The sequence below is a fragment of the Phyllobates terribilis genome, unplaced genomic scaffold (assembly GCF_046119375.1).
Source record: "Phyllobates terribilis strain yellow unplaced genomic scaffold, ASM4611937v1 Scaffold_4__5_contigs__length_816908805, whole genome shotgun sequence".
NCBI classification, from domain to species: domain Eukaryota; kingdom Metazoa; phylum Chordata; class Amphibia; order Anura; family Dendrobatidae; genus Phyllobates; species Phyllobates terribilis.
Window position 1 is genome coordinate 40,280,600 of NW_027362764.1, and position 21,712 is coordinate 40,302,311.

The window sequence follows — 21,712 nt, forward strand, 5'->3', positions numbered from 1 at the left end:
CTCGATTGGGTTCAGGTCTGGTGACTGTGGAGGCCAGGTCATCTGGCGTAGCACCCCATCACTCTCCTTCTTGGTCAAATAGCCCTTACACAGCCTGGAGGTGTGTTTGGGGTCATTGTCCTGTTGAAAAATAAATGATGGTCCAACTAAACGCAAACCGGAAGGAATAGCATGCCGCTGCAAGATGCTGTGGTAGCCATGCTGGTTCAGTATGCCTTCAATTTTGAATAAATCCCCAACAGTGTCACCAGCAAAGCACACCCACACCATCACACCTCCTCCTCCATTCTTCGAGGTGGGAACCAGGCATGTAGAGTCCATCCGTTCACCTTTTCTGCATCGCACAAAGATACGGTGGTTGGAACCAAAGATCTCAAATTTGGACTCATCAGTAGTGTTGAGCATTCCGATACTTTTACAATATCGAATACCGGAATCGGAAGTTCCCATAATGCCTGCGCTCTGCAGTGTCTCTGAAGGATGACAAGCTGGATGGCGTGGGAGAATTCTCCTGATTGTTTAAAAGCCGGCGGGCGGTAAAAAGCCTCCGGCTTTTAAGCAATCACACAGCTCCATACTGCTTCCCCGCAGCCTCCCACCCCGATCGTAAGTTAGGACCGGGCGGGGAGCGCAGCACCAAGGAGCGGGGAGCGAAGGACCCGGGCGGGGAAGTCGGCAGTGAAAAGACTTCACCGCCGACTTTCCCGTTCTGTGCTGCGCTTTCCCGCCGGTTATTTCAAATGAACAGCTGAGGTATCAGGTGATGCTGATCAGCTGTTCATTTGAAGTAGCCGCGGTGCCCTTAGAGGGTTCATGTGAGTTCATGCTTGACTGCATGAACTCAGACCATCAGACCCGTCATGATTAGTGTGTGCAGGTCTGTGCAGGTGTCTGTGCGATGTCCGCGGGTGTGTGCGGTGTCTGTGCGATGTCTGCAGGTGTGTGCGGTGTCTGTGCGATGTCTGTGGGTGTGTGCGCGGTGTCTGTGCGATGTCTGCAAGTGTGTGCGGGTGTGCGCGGTGTCTGTGCAATGTCTGCGGGTGTGTGCGTGCAGGCAGACATAGGCCGATGTGACACTACTACTCCAATCGGCCTATGTCTGTCCCCCGTCCACTCGTGCCAGCAGGATCAGCTCGATGGGAGCAGTAGTTCCCATCAGCCTGATCCTGCTATTTAAACTGCCCCATGTGCTATTTTTGCCCCTATACATGTTTTTTTTGGTCCCCAATAAATTTTAAATACATGTCATTGGTGGCCAGTGGTTACCTACAATAAATTAGTTCATACATTACCTGTCCCCGCCGATCGCCATCTAAAATAAAGTAAAAAATAAAAAACTACACCTATACTCACCTAGACACCTAATTCCCCGAAGCCATCAATCTCCTGTAATAAAATATAAAATAATAAACCACAACCTTATCCTTACCTCTCCGTAGTAGTCCACGAGTGTCCCACGAAGATCTCCAGTTTAGAGCAGCCACATAGAATGTGACCGCTCTGAACCGCTGCCGCTGCCAGAATGACCCGTCATTGCATAAGCGGGTTCGCCGGAGTTCAGGCAGCGCTGCTCCTGTTAGCTCCTTTACGGCCCTGCTGTACCGTGAGAAATTCCCACGGTACAGCAGTGCCGTAAAGGAGGTCTCCGGAGCAGCGCTGACTGAATGCACTCCGGTGACCTCAGTCAGGGCTCACACTGCCGGGAGCGGACGTGTTCCCGGCAGTGTGAGCTTACAGCAGCCATGCACAGCTGTCACCATCTCCAGATGTGACAGCTGTGCATGGGAGATCAGCGCAGGAACGTGGACAGGTAACTATTTTTTTTTAGTAAACTAAGAATTAAATAAAATGGTGTGTTTTATTTCAAATAAATTATTTTTTTCTAGGTGTAGTGTGTGTTTTCTTTTTAACACTTTGTAGGTTAGTAATGGGGGTGTCTTATAGACGCCCATCATTACTAACCTGGGCTTCATGGCAGCTGGCGCTGACATGAACCCCACCACTATTACCCCCTGCCACCGCACCAGGGTAGCGTGGAAGAGCGAGGCTAAGCGCCAGAATTGGAGCATCCTATAGATGCGCCATTTCTGGGGCGGCTAACGGCTGGTGTTTCTAGCCTGGGAGGGGGCCAATATTCATGGCACCCTTCCTGGGCTATTAATATCAGCCCCCAGCTGTCTGCCTAGCCTTTGCTAGCTATTAAAATAGGGGGGACCCCACATCATTTCTTTGGGGGGGGTTCCCCATTTTAATAGCTGGTAAAGGCTAGGTATTCAGCTGGGGGCTTTTATTAGTAGCCTGGGAAGCTCTGTGGGTATTACCCCCTTCCCAGGCTTCAAACATCTGCCCCAGCTGTCTGCTTAACCTCCGCTAGAAACTAAAATTATGGGGGATCCCACGCCAATTTTTTTTTTAATAAATCCTTTATTTTAACACTAAATGACACTTGAGGAGTTAATAAAGATGCAGTCCCTAAATTATTATTTATTTTTTAATTAATTTTTCCCAAAAATTTTGACGTGGGCTTTGCCATATTTTTGTATGCCAGCCAGGTACAGCATCCAGGAACGGGCTGCCCCCAACTCCCAGCTGCCTAATTGTACCTGGCCGGACACAACAATATAGGGAAGCCTTTTATTATTTCATGAATTTCATGAAATAAGTAAAAAAAAAAAAATACGTGGGGCTTCGCCCTATTTTTGTGTCCAGCCAGGTACAACTAAGCCGCTGGGGGCTGTAATCCACAGCGCAGGGAGGCCCAAGCTTTGTTGGCCCCCCCTGCTGCGAACTGCAGTCCGTAGCCACCCCAGAAAATGGCATGTTCATAGAAGCGCCATCTACTGGCGCTGTATCCAACTCATCCAGGGCCCTGGTGCGGTGGCTCACTGGGTGATAAAGGGGTTAGGGCCAGCTTTGTATTATCCGCTGGCCCTAAGCCCGAAATTCATGGGGTCACGCCAATATTAGACATGACCGCCATGAATTTCTAGTAAAGTATTTAAAAAAAACACAACATCCAGAATAAAGTCCTTTAATTGAAATAAACACACAATTCTTTAATGTTCTAAATTAAACCATACTTACCGTCACGCACATTCCAGCTGAAGCCAACGATCTCCTGCAATAAAAGTAAAATAATAAAGCAACATCATCCTTACCTTTCCATGGTTCCCTGTACAGCTTCAGCTCTGCTACATCGAGATGACAGGCTGGACCGCAGCAGAACGCTGCCATCCAGTCTGTCATCCCGCAGACACTGAGAAGCGCAGGCATGCTTGCGCTCCTCAGTGTCTGGCTGTGACGGCATCCAGATGAGCCAACAATGAACTCAGCTCACCTCATGCACGTCACTGACAGCGTGGAAGAAATCTCCTGCGCATGCGGTGAGCGTGAGAGACTCGGCTCATCTGGATGCCGTCACAGCCTGACACTGAGGAGCGCAAGCATGCCTGCGCTTCTCAGTGTCCGTGGGATGACAGGCTGGATGGCAGCTTTCTGCTGCGATCCAGCCTGTCATCTCGATGTAGCAGAGCTGGAGCTGTCCTGGGAAACATGGAAAGGTAAGGATGATGTTGTTTTTTTATTATTTTTCTTTTATTGCAGGAGATCATTGGCTTCAGCTGGAATGGGCGTGATGGTAAGTATGGTTTAATTTACAACAATAAAGAATTGTGTGTTTATTTCAATTAAAGGACTTTATTCTGGGTGTTGTGTTTTTTTAAATACTTTACTAGAAATTCATGGTGGTCATGTCTAATATTGGCGTGACCCCATGAATTTCAGGCTTAGGGCCAGCGATAATACCAAGCTGGCCCTAACCCCTTTATTACCCAGTGAGCCACCGCACCAGGGCCCTGGATGAGTTGGGTACAGCGCCAGAAGATGGCGCTTCTATGAACGCGCCATTTTCCGGGGCGGCTGCGGACTGCGATTTGCAGCGGGGGGGGGCAGAAAGCTTGGGCCTCCCTGCGCTGCAGATTCCAGCCCCCAGCTGCCTAGTTGTACCTGGCTGGACACAAAAATAGGGAGAAGCCCCACATATTTTTTTTTTTTAATTATTTCATGAAATTCATGAAATAATAAAGAAAAAAGGGCTTCCCTATATTGTTGTGTCCGGCCAGGTACAAATAGGCAGCTGGTGGTTGGGAGCAGCCCGTTCCTGCCTGCTGTACCTGGCTGGACACAAATATAGTGTGAAGCCCCACGTCAATTTTTTTTAATTATTTCAGGAAATTCATGAAAGAATTAAAAAAAATTGATGTGGCGCTTCGCCCTATATTTGTGTCCAGCCAGGTACAGCAGGCAGGAACGGGCTACCCCCAACCATCAACTGCCTATTTGTACCTGGTTGGACACAACAATATAGGGAAGCCCTTTTTTTCTTTATTATTTCATGAATTTCATGAAATAATTTAAAAAAAAAATACGTGGAGCTTCGTCTTATTTTTGTGTCCAGCCAGGTACAACAAGCAGCTGGGGGCTGGAATCTGCAGCGCAGGGAGACCCAAGCTTTCTGGGCCCCACCCGCTGCAAATTGCAGTCCGCAGCCACCCCAGAAAATGGCGCGTTCATAGAAGCGCCATCTTCTGGCGCTGTACCCAACTCATCCAGGGCCCTGGTGCGGTGGCTCACTGGGTAATAAAGGGGTTAAGGCCAGCTTGGCATTATCAGCTGGCCCTAAGCCCGAAATTCATGGGGTCACGCCAATATTAGACATGACCACCATGAATTTCTAGTAAAGTATGTAAAAAAAACACAACACCCAGAATAAAGTCCTTTAATTGAAATAAACACACAATTCTTTATTGTTCTAAATTAAACCATACCTACCATCACGCCCATTCCAGCTGAAGCCAACGATCTCCTGCAATAAAAGTAAAATAATAAACCAACATCATCCTTACCTTTCCATGGTTCCCAGGACAGTTTCAGCTCTGCTACATCGAGATGACAGGCTGGACCGCAGCAGAATGCTGCCATCCAGCCTGTCATCCCGCGGACTTTGAGAAGCGCAGGCATGCTTGCGCTCCTCAGTGTCAGGCTGTGACGGCATCCAGATGAGCCGAGTCTCTCACGCTCACCGCGTGCGCAGGAGAATTCTCCCACGCTGTCAGTGACGTGCATGAGGTGAGCTGAGTTCATTGTTGGCTCATCTGGATGCCGTCACAGCCTGACACTGAGGAGCGCAAGCATGCCTGCGCTTCTCAGTGTCTGCGGGATGACAGGCTGGATGGCAGCGTTCTGCTGCGGTCCAGCCTGTCATCTCGATGTAGCAGAGCTGAAGCTGTCCTGGGAACCATGGAAAGGTAAGGATGATGTTGCTTTATTATTTTTCTTTTATTGCAAAAGACATTGGCTTCAGCTGGAATGGGCGTGATGGTAAGTATGGTTTAATTTACAACAATAAAGAATTGTGTCTTTATTTCAATTAAAGGACTTTATTCTGGGTGTTTGTGGTTTTTTTTTAACTTAGACTATGGGGTTAGTAATGGGGGTGTCTTATAGACGCCTCTCCATTACTAACCTGGGCTTGATGTCAGCTGGCATTATAAGCTGACATCAACCCCAGCCCTATTACCCCACTGCCACCGCTACAGGGCAGTGGGAAGAGCGAGGCTAAGTGCCAGAATTGGTGCATCCTATGGATGCGCCATTTCTGGGGCGGCTGACGGCTGGTGTTTCTAGCCTGGGAGGGGGCCAATATTCATGGTACCCTTCCTAGGCTATTAATATCAGCCCCCAGCTGTCTGCCTAGCCTTTGCTAGCTATTAAAATAGGGGGGACCCCACGTCATTTTTTAGGGGGGTCCCCCATTTTAATAGCTAGTAAAGGCTAGGTATTCAGCTGGGGGCTGATATTAGTAGCCTGGGAAGCTCCGTGGGTATTACCCCCTTCCCAGGCTTCAAACATCTGCCCCAGCCGTCTGCTTGACCTCCGCTAGAGACTAAAATTACGGGGAACCCCACGCCAATTTATTGTTTAAGAAATCCTTTATTTTAACACTAAATGACAAGTACAGTAATCAACACTGTCACTGTACTTCATATATATGTGACTGACATGTTTCTATCTATCTAATCTATGTGTGATTCTCTATTCTTTCTATTCTAAATTGTCGGGTACCGCTGCTGAATTGCCGGCCGGCTTTTTTAAAGAGACGGTGCATGAAAACACTAATATTTTTTTAAATAAATCCTTTACACTAAATGACAAGTACAGTAAGCAACACTGTCACTGTACTTATTATATATGTGACTGACATGTTTCTATCTATCTAATCTATGTGTGATTCTCTATTCTTTCTATTTTAAATTGTTGGGTACAGATGCTGAATTGCAGGCCGGCTTTTTTAAAGAGACGGTGTATGAAAACACTAATATTTTTTTTAATAAATCCTTTACACTAAATGACAAGTACAGTAAGCAACACTGTCACTGTACTTCATATATATGTGACTGACATGTTTCTATCTATCTAATCTATGTGTGAAGCTCTATTCTTTCTGTTATAAATTGTCGGGTACCAGTGTATGCCGCGGCTGAATTGCCGGCTTTTCATGTTTCACTGTGAGCACTGTTCCCATCGATTTGGGCAACCACCTCCCCCAATACATTCTACATTATTCTTAGTTGTTTTCCTTCATGTAGAATTAACCTACGAGGAAAGAAAGGGTTTATTTTCATTCCGATATTTGTGTCCCATTGACTTGCATTGGTTTCCGGTATCGGAATCGGCGATATCCGATACTTTTTGGGTATCGGCCCGATCCAATCCGATCCGATATTTCCTGATATCGGAAGGTATCGCTCAACACTACTCATCAGACCAAAGAACAGATTTCCACTGGTCTAATGTCCATTCTTTGTGTTCTTTAGCCCAAACAAGTCTCTTCTGCTTGTTGCCTGTCCTTAGCAGTGGTTTCCTAGCAGCTATTTTACCATGAAGGCCTGCTGCACAAAGTCTCCTCTTAACAGTTGTTGTAGAGATGTGTCTGCTGCTAGAACTCTGTGTGGCATTGACCTGGTCTCTAATCTGAGCTGCTGTTAACCTGCGATTTCTGAGGCTGGTGACTCGGATAAACTTATCCTCAGAAGCAGAGGTGACTCTTGGTCTTCCTTTCCTGGGGCGGTCCTCATGTGAGCCAGTTTCTTTGTAGCGCTTAATGGTTTTTGCAACTGCACTTGAGGACACTTTCAAAGTTTTCCCAATTTTTCGGACTGACTGACCTTCATTTCTTAAAGTAATGATGGCCACTCGTTTTTCTTTACTTAGCTGCTTTTTTCTTGCCATAATTCAAATTCTAACAGTCTATTCAGTAGGATATTAGAAAAAACTTTTTGACAGTTAGGGTGATTAATGAGTGGAACAGGCTGCCACGAGAGGTGGTGAGTTCCCCTTCAATGGACGTCTTCAAACAGAGGCTGGACAGACATCTGTCTGAGATGATCTAGTGAATCCTGCTTTGAGCAGGGAGTTGGACCAGATGACCCAGGAGGTCCCTTCCAACTCTACCATTCTATGATTCTATGATTCTATGACTATCAGCTGTGTATCCACCAGACTTCTGCACAACACAACTGATGATCCGAACCCCATTTATAAGGTAAGAAATCCCACTTATTAAACCTGACAGGGCACACCTGTGAAGTGAAACCCATTTCCGGTGACTACCTCTTGAAGCTCATCAAGAGAATGTCAAGAGTGTGCAAAGCAGTCATCAAAGCAAAAGGTGGCTACTTTGAAGAACCTAGAATATAAGACATATTTTCAGTTGTTTCACACTTTTTTGTTAAGTATATAATTCCACATGTGTTAATTCATAGTTTTGATGCCTTCAGTGTGAATGTACAATTTTCATAGTCATGAAAATACAGAAAAATCTTTAAATGAGAAGGTGTGTCCAAACTTTTGGTCTCTACTGTAGTTTAGAGTTAAAGAAAACTGATATGTAATTTAAAGGGGTCATCTTAGAGGTCATTGTTTTTAATGAGTGGCTCAGAAAAATGGGTTAGAAAAATAAAAGAAGCACTAGTCCCCCCCCCCCCCCAATCCTCTGCATCTCCCTTTGGACACTGCATGTGCTCCTCCTAGTTTGATCTTCTTGATTCCCATCCCAGTATACAAGAAACACGGCTCAGCCAATCACAGACTGATACTGGTGTATCTCTGATCAACTGACTGCCAGTGGATCCCTCTAATAAAATTAATAGCCTAAAGTTCATCACCCCTTGAACAAAAGCTTCAGGGCTGAGAACGATAAGATTTCATCGAGCTTCGGTGTCTCCACTTTGAACAATCTCAACGTGTTAGAAGGATCCCTTTATAATAAGCAGATCACAAAGTGCCCTTCAGCTGATGTAATCTGTAAGGAAAACTTGCAAAAAGGCTTCAGTTTCCCTGCAGCGCCTCCACAGGGGAAATGAAGCATGACATCATTTAATTCAATGTCTTTGTAAAGCAAGATATGATTGGTCTTCCAGATTGAGATGCTCTTTGCAACGTTTCTTCATCTGGCCAGGAGATAAATATGATAATCAGAAGTCTCTCTAATAACTGAGATTCCTTAACAGAGTATATGAATTTTGGTTGTCTAAACAGGAGATCGCCTTTAAGAGGGTGAATGAAGCATATCAAGTAATCCCGCAGAGCTTAGTCTGGTATTCCTTGTATAGTAGATGGCAGAACAAGAGAATTTCTTCATCGGGAAGTCCAAAATATCCTTGGAAATATTTGGTTGTCCCACAATATAGGAGACAATTAGCTGTTCACTGAGGCTTCTATCATTGGGACCTCCACGGGGCTCTTTCAGGGGGTTGTACTTATAAGAACAAGTGACTTTGCAAGTTACCTTTTATTAAAAATCCTCTAAGTTCTCAAGATCGGACAGACATCTGGGAGAGGCGGCTGGTTTTCTTGGCAAGTCGTGTGGTTGCAAACTCTTTGCTTTAGAGCTTCTATGTGCTGCTAAAATTGCCGGCCAGTTTAAGACTCCCCTGCACTCCTCTGAGCTGCCTTTGCAAACAGCAATGGGAGAACTTACAGTTTAGACCAGCAGAGTGAACTTTCCGCTGGTCCAAACAGTCAATCGGAAACGTATCTGCCCTTCTTTGACAACCAGGAAGCCAAGAGGCAAAGCAGCTATGTGCTCCTGAAGAAAGAAGAACCCCTATAAGTATGCAGAAAATTAAAAAGGTTCTTCCAGCTCCTTTGATTAAAATTCCAAACTTTCCAAGTTCGTGATTCAAAATTCCATTTCACTCATAGGAAAAAATCAAGGAGGGGGGGGGATCCACGCGTTTCGAACGCAATCCTGCATTCTTGGTCTGAGCTTGTAGCCCCTGTATGTGCCTGGTTTTACTTGAGCAATGTCTGCGCTCGAGCACTACCATGCCAATGTCTATAGGACTGCTGGAGATATTTTGGAATATTTTCTTCCAATTATTGTGAGAAGTCAATGCTAAATTTTAAAAACTATACAAAAAAAAAGTGGACTGATTTTATCTTAAATTAAATCTATCGTTTGATTTCTTTTGCCTGTGAGGAATTGGATTGGTTGTTACTGACATCGGGTGAGAATTTCATGTCAATAGCACCTTTGGAAATAGATTTACTTATAAGATTGGTGATGTGTTCAATATTTATTTCACCGGCTGTATATATAATTCAGTTTAGGATTTCTAATGAGACTTTCCTGAATTTGCTGAAATGGAGATATTAACCCACCTTTGTTCCCTGCAGTGTGATGGCATTCAGATGGATCTTGGAAATATCTCTCTGGAAGGAATTGCTGTTCTCAACATCCCGAGCATGCACGGTGGCTCAAACCTCTGGGGAGAGACTAAAAAAAGAAGAATTAATCGAAGAATTGAAAAGAAGACTCCAGAAAAGAGGAACACGGTGACTGACGTGAAAGAGCTCAAATTCGCAGTGCAAGGTGCAGTAAATCTTACACATATCACATTCTGTTCAATACGTGATACATTATTAGAGGGGCGATCGCCCACTTTGGACCCCCATCTTTATGATCCAGAACAGAGAGTCTGTCAGAATGAGTGTCTCCTGGTCTGGAGCACTCAAGATGTCCTATAATTACATAGATGACCATTGGATGCAAAGTAAATGTAGCGAAAATGTCTTCTTGGCTCCTTCTTTGCCAAACCAGGGGTTTGATACGGAGGGGAAAAAAAATCACAGGGATCGTGGGCAAAAATATGTCCATTGGGGTGAAGAAGTTTTTAGTTTGTCAAGAACGTCTCCTCGAGCTGTTGGTCTCACTGACCTGTTCTGTTTGTCTTGTATGGACCTTGTTCCCGAACACACCAAGGGTGTAAACTCTGCCAGGTTGGTGGAGGTCCTAGTAATCTACTGGTTCCATGGGTTGCTGATGCCATAAAAAAAGAAAAAAAAAAAACTTGTAGACCTGTATTGGAGAGGATGTTAAGAGCCGTTCATGTGTGGAGAAAGCTTTTGAAGTTAGGCGTGCAGAGGTCAACAGCGGAAGAGGAGCTCTAAACATTGTACCAAGAGACTGCCTAAGAGTACCGTCCGCCGAATCCAAGTCAGAATCCAGGTTGCAGAGGTATTTGTTTTCATGTGTATTTTTTTCATCAGAATTATCCACATAAAAAAAATCGACATGTTGCTTTTTGGTGTTTTGCACGCTGGAAAAAACAGCATCTCGGGCACTATAGGCGAAGCTTATTCACAGAGTATTTGAAGATGTTTTTCATGTGGATTTTGGAGAGAAATTTGATCCAAAATTCACATGAAAAAAAAAAACCATGGTGTGAATATGACCTTTGCTTTTTGTCCCACCTCCCCCATTATACATGCTCGGCTCAGCCAAGAACTCATATATTTTCAGTGGGCAAAAGTTTCAGGCTGTTGAATTTTGACTGCCCAATCCTTGTCTTCCACGCATCATTTATGGTGGAACAGTCAGGAGGCCCCATAAACATAAGAACTGCCAAAATCTAAGGGCTTGGATAACTTTCATCTAATATTTGTGGGGGGGTTTTTGGAACCTCCTCCCCAAATTTCTTGATAGCATCACTTTTTTCCCTACCTATTTTCTCCAGATTAGTATTCTTGCCACTATGAGCATCTCTGGTCTACAGCTGAGCAGAAAGATTTGCGAGTCTCATGCGGGGATCCGTTGCAGCGAGACTGGTGCAGTCTTCACTTCTGAAACCTGGCATTCCTCATAATCTGACAAAGCAATGATGAAATGACCAGGGTTGTATCATTTTGAAATGGTCAGAGAAAAGGATCCAGTGATTAATCTTCTATAGAGGTTCCAGAGAAAAGAAGAAATCCGTAGTTTGTAAATCTTTATTAACAACACATTTGCAAACTTTATTTCATACAGTGGTGGTCTAAAACTGTAAAGAAACCAATGAACAAAAGTATCCATGACTAGAACACGACCAGGGCCGATTGTAAGTTTGAAAACTCCTAAATTCTCAACTTCAATTGCAGTTTATGGATCTGAATCCTGTGTATCATTGCAGTTATGGTTAGTGAAGAGCTCATGACCTTCACAAGGGTTGCCAATCAGCTGTTCTCTGCCCCCCCCCCCTGGCAAACAGCTGATTATTCCAGGGGACATTATGGCCATCCAGGCATTTTCCCCTGTAGCAGAATCTTGAGGGAGCTTCTTGTTCAGAGCAGCACTCCTTTCCTCCTTTCCATCCCGAGCAAAGGTCCTTTCTCTATGATGTCCATATGGACGACCATATGCTTGTGACACAACCTCTTTAATGCCTGTGAGCTTAGATGTTGTTCCCTGATGTCATGACTCTATGCGAGAAGACTAATTCAATGAGCAGTATAAAAAAAAACCCTACATAGATGTAATTTACAGACATAGACCAATTCACAAACACAATAGTAACTTGAAGTCCAAGAGAAAAACTGAAGAGCAAGAAGGACAAAAGACTGTCCTCCTTGTAAGAAATGACCATACATGTTCATAATTTCCAGGAAATATCGTTGATAATAAAAACAATTATTGGGTTATGCCTTTCAAGTTGCCCAAGTTCAAAGGAACGGCTGGAAGTATTGAGGGTAACAATACTCAATACAGCACCGGTTTCTTTCTATTGGGTCCCATAGTTTGAACCCCCACTGACCATATATTGATGGCCTACCCTCAAGACGCTTATTTCACAGAACCTTTTGTAAGCCTACTTTAATGTTGACTAACGTCAGTCAATATTGCTAACTTCCATAGTATAATGTGCATGAGGTCTTCACCCACAGTTTGTTTGGCTAATCTCGGCTAAAAAATGTAATGGTCATGTAGAATTTCAACATGCCTGATCCTTTTTTCTTAAAGAAGAGGTGTCTGCCAGCAGTTTTTCCCCCTCTATAACCACTGTAAGGCAGCTACTGGACATATGGTTGATGGGAGGTATGTGTCACCGAGGTGGTTGTCATCTGTGATGTAATCCTGGAATGTTCCTCTAGTGTACCTAAGCACTAAGAGGATTGTTTGGTGCATTCGGGACCAGGTTTAAAGGCAACTTGAGAGACGGGCGGGTCTAGTCGCCCACATACTTCATCTCTGGGTGTAGCCTCCTGTGTGTTGTTGTCTCCAGACTGAGCCAGTGTACTGGACACTATCCAGCCTGTGTGACTACAGGACAGGCTAACCAGAGACTTTGACTAAAGGAGTGTTTACTTTGTTCTGCCTGCACTAAAGGCTGTTTGTTTTGCTTTTGCTTATGGACGGTTTATGAGGTAATAAACCGACATATGCACACTTGATCACACCATGCATGTATGTATATGAGGAGAGAATTTAGTAGCTAACCAACAGCTATTGATTGCGCATGGCCACTTAAAGACCCCATTAAACATTAAAGTTAGCCCGACACACCATTTTCTATTGGAGAGCAACCTAATAATTATTGGGTCCTCCTTAGGCTATGTTCACACATCATGTTTTTTTTTTTGTTCTGGCGTTTGTGCTTTGCTTATTTATTTTTTTTTGCAAAATAGAGCATGTCACTTCTTTCTGCATTTTTTCAGCGTTTTTTCACCAATTGGAATTAATGGGTGGTGAAAAAAATGCTGAAAAAACTTACCAAAAATGCTAGTGTCAAATTTTCAGCAATTTTTGTGCCTAAACCAGAATGAGATTTTTTTATGTTTACTGAACCTTATGTACATGAATAACAGAGATCAAAGGACAGCGAAACAAAAGTTGAAAAAATGCACCAAAAACGCACCAAAAAAAAAAACAAGAAAACAGCAACAAAAATCCTGAACAACCTCCTGGCAAGAGATCAGGTTTTGCTGCAGAAAAAAAAACCATGATGTGTGAACATAGCATTACTCTACCAAAAGATGCTGAGGAGAGACGGATTAGAAGATATTTAAAATTTTAAGGCCCGATCAATTTGTCCTCCCTGGTTTTTAGCTGCTAACCAGATGTGTGTGGATAAGGTAGTCCACAGGTTAGCTGATAATTTGTTGATCAGCGGGTGTCGGATTGCTTTGACCCGCACCGATCAGTAAAATGAGGAACTTTTATCCGTGATGGGGAACTTTCATCCCCGTTCCAAAATGGTGCAGCATGTCAGATGCCCAAATGTCACTCCATTCATTATATATGGGGCTGCTGGAAAAATCGGGCTCTCGGCATCCCGTTGAGAACTAATAGAGTGCAGGTCGAGAATATGCCCAGCTGCTCCATTTTAACAGGGATAAAAGTGTCCCGTTCTGCCGATTGGTGCATGCCCCAGCAGTTGGACCCCCACCAATCTATAAGCTATTACACATGAGACTAATGTTGGCCAAATTTGCCGATGACGATGGGTGCTTCCAACAGTTTGGCAGCCCTTAACTCTCCTCTGACAGGCGACGTTGGTAAATAATTATCCGGCATGTCCAATTTCCGACTGACGATCCTTATTTAGCAGCCGCTCTCATAGGGAGCACAGGAGCTCTCAGCAGAGCAAGTGTGTTAGGAGGGCGGTTGCAGGCAACTTTATTAAATGGAACGCAACCGACCCCGGGGTCCGCAATGCAGCCTGGAAGGCTGCTGCCGAACACTTTCCAGGTGGAAAGGAAAGCGACAACTTAAATACTAAACCCTTCCGTGTTTCTCCACACAGGAGCGGGTATAGCGGTACGCTCTATCTCCGTTAACTGCACGGGTGATGAGCGTCCGGAGACGCACCTAACTGATTAACCCCTCCTTGTTAATGCACACGGAGCATGTATAATGGTTCACACAATCTCCAAGAACCGCAGGGAGACGTGTGACCGGGGGAGAAGCAGTAGCCCTGTCTGCGATACAGGCGCTACGCAATAGGAGTTGGCGCTAGTGTGCGGGTGTGACTACGCCGACAGGTACACGTGCCAACAGCCGGCGTGCTACCGGACTGAAGGGAGCTATTCCACGTGACAGACAGGCGAGAGCCGTGAATAGGGCGTCTGCAGGCTGCTCAGGGTGTTAGGCGACCCCTTTGGCAGAGCCAGACTGCTAGACGAAGCTACGTGCCTACTTTCACTAGCCTGCCTACTTTCTCTAAACCTGCCTGCAGAAACTACGTGGAACCAGTCGTCCACACACCGCAACACATGCTCAATGATCTGAGCACGTCGCCATGTTTGTGGGTGGGCCTTTTAAAGACTAAGCCCTGCCCACAGACGCGCCATTGGTGACGTTACCCATGAACCAATCAGGCGGTGCCAGATCACCGGGTCAGGTGGGTACCAGATCACCAATCATGATCCGCCAGGTCACGGACATGCTCAGTGCGGAAAATCCTGGACTTAGATTCCACAAGCCCTGTCTCCCTCTGCAACCCAGGCTTAACTTTGTTAGGCACAACAACCTGGGAGATAAACAGCGCTTGCGGACCAGCTAGGTGTTGAGGCTGCTGGTGATACTGAGCAGCATCAGCCCTGGCTGCACCAAAATGGGAGACCATAGAAGGTCCTGGACCCATTTTGAATCCAGCACCAGACCGATGCCTAACATTAACATCCCCCTCCACTTGACGCTCATTTTCCTCCATGACCGGGGGGCAAGGATGTGGTCCATCGGGTCACAGAGAGGATTCACGAAACTGTGACCCCTCCGGTGTACAGGATACCTTTTTTTAGGGCGGGAAGCAGGATGGCAAAAAGTGACAGCTGGTTCTCTATGTGTGGGATCCTTCACGGGTGACAGAGGGAAAGGACCCGCCGGTCTCTGGTGGAAAGATTTATCTCTCACACAGACGGGACACGCAAGAACAAAGTCCCTGACGTCCTGGCGCCACCGGGGCCACCAATAGGACTGTTGAAGGAACTTACTGGTACGTTTGACCCCCAGGTGAGCTCCGGTCTTAGGGGCATGAGCCCAGGAGAGCACCATACTTCGTAGATTAGGGGAAACAAACGACCTCCCCGACAGAACCGGGTTGGGGAACACTGCAGCCACCCTCTCCTCCTGAGAATTTTTTGCGACAAAATCTGACAAGGCCCGGGTCCTGGAAACAGACCAGGAATCTGTACCGGATGTCGCAATGATAGGAGGATCAGAGACTACCCTCCGGGTGACTTTGACCAAACACTGAGATGCACAATTCTCACTCCAGGAAGAAATTCTCCCCGTCTTCCAGTCAATGTGTGGAGTATGACAACGTCACCAGGGGAGACCCAGTAACACCTCGTCTAATCCACCGGGAATAATAAGAAATGAGATAACCTCCCGGTGGCCCAGAGGGAATGACATGGTGAGAGGGATCGACTGATGAGTGATTTGCACATCCAGGAGTGAACCATTGGCAGCACAAATGTTTATTGGTCTGGAGAGTAACTCAATAGGGATGGCATGCCTCTGGGCAAATGTAGACGATAAAAAATTGCCATCAGCACCAGAGTCCACCCACGCCTTGGCAGTAACTGTAGATTTACCAAAGGACAATGTCACATTATATGATAACTTGGAGGAAGAAGTCCCGGACTTTAATACACCTCCTCCAACGGTGGTAAGACCTACTCGTTTTACCGACTGCTTGGAACCCTTATTTACGGGGTGCTCCAAGATATGTGCGGGTCGGGAACGAGAGGGACTAGACTCAGTCCGGGATATATCCATAGCCTCAGGCTCTGGGTCGAGAGTCTTAGGTTTGGGTCTAAAGGCGCCTGGTGCCAACAGATGTTGAGGTCTGGCAACCTCCAGCTCTAACTTATGTTCCCCATGACGCAAGTCAATACGGTCAGTGAGAGATATTAACTCCTCCTGAGAGGTTGGAATTTCTCTGGCAGATAAAGCATCTTTAATATGCCCAGCCAGACCCCTCCAGAACACCGGAATAAGCGACCGCTTAGACCAATCCAGTTCAGCCACTAGGGTTCTGAACTGGACAGCATAGTGGCTGGCGGTGGCTGAACCCTGGACCAACGCAAGAAGTTTAAGAGCCATATCATGCGTGACCTGGGGACCCAGGAAAACATTTTTTAGGGTCTTAAGAAAAAGACCCGCGTTTACTACAACCGGGTCGTTCCGCTCCCATAGAGAAGTAGCCCACTCCAGAGCTCTGTGAGAAAGTAAAGAAATGATATATCCCACTTTGGCTCTTTCGGAGGGGAACCGTGCCTCCATCATCTCCAAATGAATGGAGCATACGTTAATAAAACCCCTACAGAGTTTACTGTCCCCAGAAAATTTCTCCGGGAGAGCAAACCGGGGTAATGGGGCATTTGCAGTGGTTGCAGTATTCACCGCAGCCGAGTTAATAATGTTGGCTGCTAGAGTAGCCGCCTGGGAAGCTACTGCAGTGATATCAGCGACCGGAGCAGTTTGTTCCAGAGTTCTAAGTCTGGCCTCCAGTTGCTGTATATACCGCTGCAGTTGTTGGTTGTCGGCCATGTTCGGCAAGACTCTGGCGCTCAGATACTGTTAGGAGGGAGGTTGCAGACAACTTTATTAAATGGAACGCAACCGACCCCGGGGTCCGCAATGCAGCCTGGAAGGCTGCTGCCGAACACTTTCCGGGTGGAAAGGAAAGCGACAACTTAAATACTAAACCCTTCCGTGTTTGTCCACACAGGAGCGGGTATAGCGGTACGCTCTATCTCCGTTAACTGCACGGGAGATGAGCGTCCGGAGACGCACCTAACTGATTAACCCCTCCGTGTTAATGCAAACAGAGTGGGTATAACGGTTCACACAATCTCCAAGAACCGCAGGGAGACGTGTGACCGGGGGAGAAGCAGTAGCCCTGTCTGCGATACAGGCGCTACGCAATAGGAGTTGGCGCTAGTGTGCGGGTGTGACTACGCCGACAGGTACACGTGCCTCCAGCCGGTGTGCTACCGGACTGAAGGGAGCTATTCCACGTGACAGACAGGCGAGAGCCGTGAATAGGACGTCTGCAGGCTGCTCGGGGTGTTAGGCGACCCCTTTGGCAGAGCCAGACTGCTAGACGAAGCTACCTGCCTACTTTCACTAGCATGCCTACTTTCTCTAAACCTGCCTGCAGAAACTACGTGGAACCAGTCGTCCACATACCGCAACACATGCTCAATGATCTGAGCGCGTTGCCATGTTTGCGGGCGGGCCTTTTAAAGACTAAGCCCTGCCCACCGACGCGCCATTGGTGACGTTATCCATGAACCAATCAGGCAGTGCCAGGTCACCGGGTCAGGTGGGTACCAGACCACCAATCATGATCACGGACATGCTCAGTGCGGCAAATCCTGGACTTAGATTCCACAAGCCCTGTCTCCCTCTGCAACCCAGGCTTAACATTGCTAGGCACAACTACCTGGGCAATAAACAACACTTGCAGACCAGCTAGGCGTTGAGGCTGACAGTGATGCTGAGCAGCATCCACCCTGGCTGGACCAAAATGGGAGACCACAGAAGGTCCTGGATACATTTCAAATCCAGCACCAGACTGATGCTCCTATGTATGGAGGAGGGGGGCAGGATGCCTACAATTATCTGAATCATCCTTCGGCTCACAGCCACCCAATGTATATGGGGTCTTTAGGGCAAATTTCAATTGGCAGATAGTCAGGAAGCAGACATCTGTTGGATGAGACCAATCACAATATTACTACCAGTCAGTGACGGTCAACCATTATTTATGCAGTCCTTTATCAAATTTTGGAGGTGGTTTTCAACAGTGTATGCATAGAAAATGATTGAACTATGTTACACCGCAATTAAAGTAAATACATCGCATGATAAAGACAATTCCACTTATGAAAAATAATCACAATTTTTGCTAAAAATGTGACACGAAAACTCATCCTTATGGAGCATAACAAAACATTTTTGGGGGGGCAAGTGTCATATCTTTTTCTAGATAAAGCAATGTATGAATGTAGAAATGCCCAAACTAGAAAGTTGTCAGGAATTCTGTTTTTAGTGTTTGCATATCTGTATAGATGTTGGTAAGCAAACAGTTCATCTCCTCCAATTTTCATCCCTCGGCGGCATCCATGATGATGGCTTGAGTATCCTGTTACGATACTGACGGTAACCAGTAGCCTGAGGAGCACAAGCAGGAACAGCAAGCGGTAGTAGAAGTTCTTGGAGATAGCAAAGGAGTAGTAGGAAACAATCCGTAGATAAATTACAAAAGACTGAGTAAGAATGTTCAGGAGCTGGAGACTGAAGCTAAGCTAACAGCTAGACACAATACTCAAGCAATGAATGAAAGATCCATGCGGCTTTAAGTAGGCCCAAACAGGAAACAAGATAGATTCCACAGATTCAGAATCTGCCATCTTGGAAAAGGGCAATTATAGAACACAACGGTAGCCTCCAGTGGTAAGGAGTGAAGCTGCAGCACAATTATTAACGTGAACAATAGTGGCCACTAGTGGTCAAACTGTAGAAGACGACAGAATTCCTGACAAAAGTTTACTGTAAAGGAAAAGTGTTTTATTTGAGCAAATATTTAACTTAGAATTAGAATATCTTTAAAAGGTTTTCCTATTTTGCACATAAATGGCATATCAACTTGTCCAAGTGGTGGGACCTGCATCACGCTTGTGAACTGGGTCCTCTCTGGAATGGAGAGGTGATTGCACATGCGCCGCTGTCTCCATTTATTTGCATAGAAGATCCAAACATTTCTGTGCAAGTATGCTGACCAAATAAGGGTGAAAGGGGGTTGCACTTTTTTTGACATAAAGAAGTCAAGTTTTTCTAACCCTTCTAGAATCTCTTGGCCAGATATCTTTCATCTAGGAAATTCATGACGAGCATTTCCCGGTCATTATATTTCATTTGCTACAAGTTCAGATGTATCCAACCTATTTTTATGTCGATTTTTTTTTTTTTCTATCGTTTTTGACTAACCCTAATAAATACTTATTTATAGTCCCATATTCTTTATCTATATATTCTTAAATCAGGGTATTTGTGTTCTTCGCTAAGGTCCAAGGGTCAATGGGGAATTATCTCTTCATTGTTCCATACAAGACACGAGCTGATTAGTGACTGATAGATCCCATTCTACACACAATAGATTGGGAAATGTGAGCGGGTAACACGGATAGTAAAAAAGTAACATTTGATTGCCTTTTGGAAAGACAGAGCAATCTGAGACTTTGCCAAACATTTCTATTTTAGTTCTAGTGTCCCCACCGCCATTCTCAAACAGAAGGTTTTCCGTTGGTATTGTTTTAAGCGACGTTACACTAGTCCGCCAGTGTGAAGAAGTCTTTTCTATATAGTATGTGCTGTTTTTTTTGTGTGTTTTGTATCCATATTGTCCTATAGGTCTGGAATCTATATTATTCTTCATCCAATCAAGTAAGAGGAGACCTTAAAGTGGCAAGGTGCTCATGGTCGTTCCTCAAATATTTTGCAGCAAAAGATCCCTGTGAAAATGAATGTAGAGTATTTTTCTACTATTGGGAAGTATCTACCTGGAGTTTTCCTATTTTTTTTATAAAACTAATTCGGGATTTTATTATGAGGTTTCTCATCTCGTAGCCAGAGTTGACCGTGCTTACGAAGACTGTCTCTTTCTTTGGAGGACCTTTCCTGTCCTATATCACACAGACATCTTTTTGATGTGAATGAACAATGTGTAATGCTTAATTTTCCCTGTGGGGGTGCTGCAGGAATACTGAACACTTGCTGACAGGTTTCCCCACAGGTTACAGATCGCTGGGACTCCCAGTGGGAACACACTTAAGGGATTGTAGAAACTCCTAGTGGATATGGACAGAAGTGCACACAATTGGGCAATGTCGTAGGATAAAGAGGGTGTCAAAGTGGTAGTAGCGCTCAGGTGGAGGTGTTGTATCTAGGCACAACACCTACAGAAGTGTGAATATCCTCTGCCTCGTGGCTGAAGGAGACAGTTCTTCCAAAATTTATATTTACTAGAGTTCGAGGTGTCATGATAGGCGAACTATGTGCTGCAAAAATGAAGAAGCTTTTGAGTTCAAAATAAGATTTTTGATTCACACCAACGCGTTTCGGCCTCCGGATCAGAGCCTTTTCCAATGGTAAACAAACCAAATGTTGTTTACTCGTGGATTGCTCATACTTTGACTTCTTCATTTGTCAAGCCAAAAGTCTTGTGTGAGAATTTGAGCACAATCAGAAACCGGATTGGTGCTGAAATATTCAATACATCAACCAAAAGTGTCAAGTATTTGGTAACAGTACGCAAGTAGAGCTGGGTATCGGTATAATAGGTAGTGGTGCTGAAGAAGAACCTAACAAGCCAGGTTTAGTTTGTAGGTTCAGTGTGCAAGTAGAACTTGTGCATGCGCCACTAGGTATCCCAACTACCAGAAGACTCGTCGAGTTTTAGCCCTGAAATAACCCTAGATTACAACTTTTGTGGACGTGCGGCTATACAGTATAGTGGAGAATGATGGCAGGCATATTATTCTCACCGGATGACTTTAATAAAGTAGAAGAAAGGTAGATTTACATTTTGGAGCCTTACTACAAGTGCATTTGCCCAGAAAACTCGGAAATGAGTCTTTGGTCTTGAAAAGTGAAAAAAAAAGCTGGAAAATCAATAGCACAATTGGGTCATATAGTGTATAAGGGGGGATCAGGGTGCTGGGAATTGCTCACCTGATGGAGTTGTGTGAAAAACGAAAAATTAAAGCAGCTTGAAAAATGTCAGCTGCTGCAGACCCGCAAGTTAATCAAAGGTGATGAAACAATGGAGAGATGAGGTTCACTGTGCTGCCGAAGATATCAGTAGATGAAACCAGGAGATTAAGGAAAGTTCTGTGCGGTTTATCGTCAGCGCGTTTTCAAAGTTAACAAACTTCTTCATCAGGACAAACCGCAATTCATATTAACTTTGAAACACGTCGACCATAAACTGCACAGAAATATACTTGGTTTCCTGGTGTCTTCGGCAGCGTAGTGAATGCCATCTCTCCATTGTTTCTTCTCTTTGGTCTTCTCAGCTGGTAGAGATGTTGTGAGTCACTTGTGTAGTGCACTTGGATTTCCACACCTTCCTTGGCCAGTATAAGCATTCAATCCGGTAGACTGGTCAGCTGGCTAATCAGAGGATGGTCTCGGCAGCAGCCAATCAGTGGTCCCAATGCCTTATTTTAGTTTCCTATTTACTACTCCCGATGCCAGTTATTGAATTCTATAGATACTACCAAAACTACAAATCTGGATTTTTCTTTTGCTTTGTGACCCAGATATTACTGGACAGCTCTTCCGGGTTAAGCTTGGATGTCCACTTTGGTCTGACTTCCGGCTGTT

The 21,712-nt window shown here is 45.2% G+C and overlaps 1 protein-coding gene across 6 annotated transcripts in view; it reads left to right on the forward strand.

Moving 5' to 3' along the window:
• Window positions 1-21,712, forward strand: part of DGKB (diacylglycerol kinase beta) — an 889,407-nt gene that overhangs the window by 674,877 nt on the left and 192,818 nt on the right. For all 6 annotated transcript variants that reach the window (XR_012320016.1, XM_073677272.1, XM_073677273.1 and 3 more), the window contains one exon: window positions 9,739-9,934. Coding sequence is in view for 5 of the 6 variants with exons in the window: in XM_073677272.1 (XP_073533373.1) it covers window positions 9,739-9,934 (196 nt within the window). In the remaining variant the exon portion in view is untranslated. The remainder of the gene's footprint in view (window positions 1-9,738; window positions 9,935-21,712) is intronic.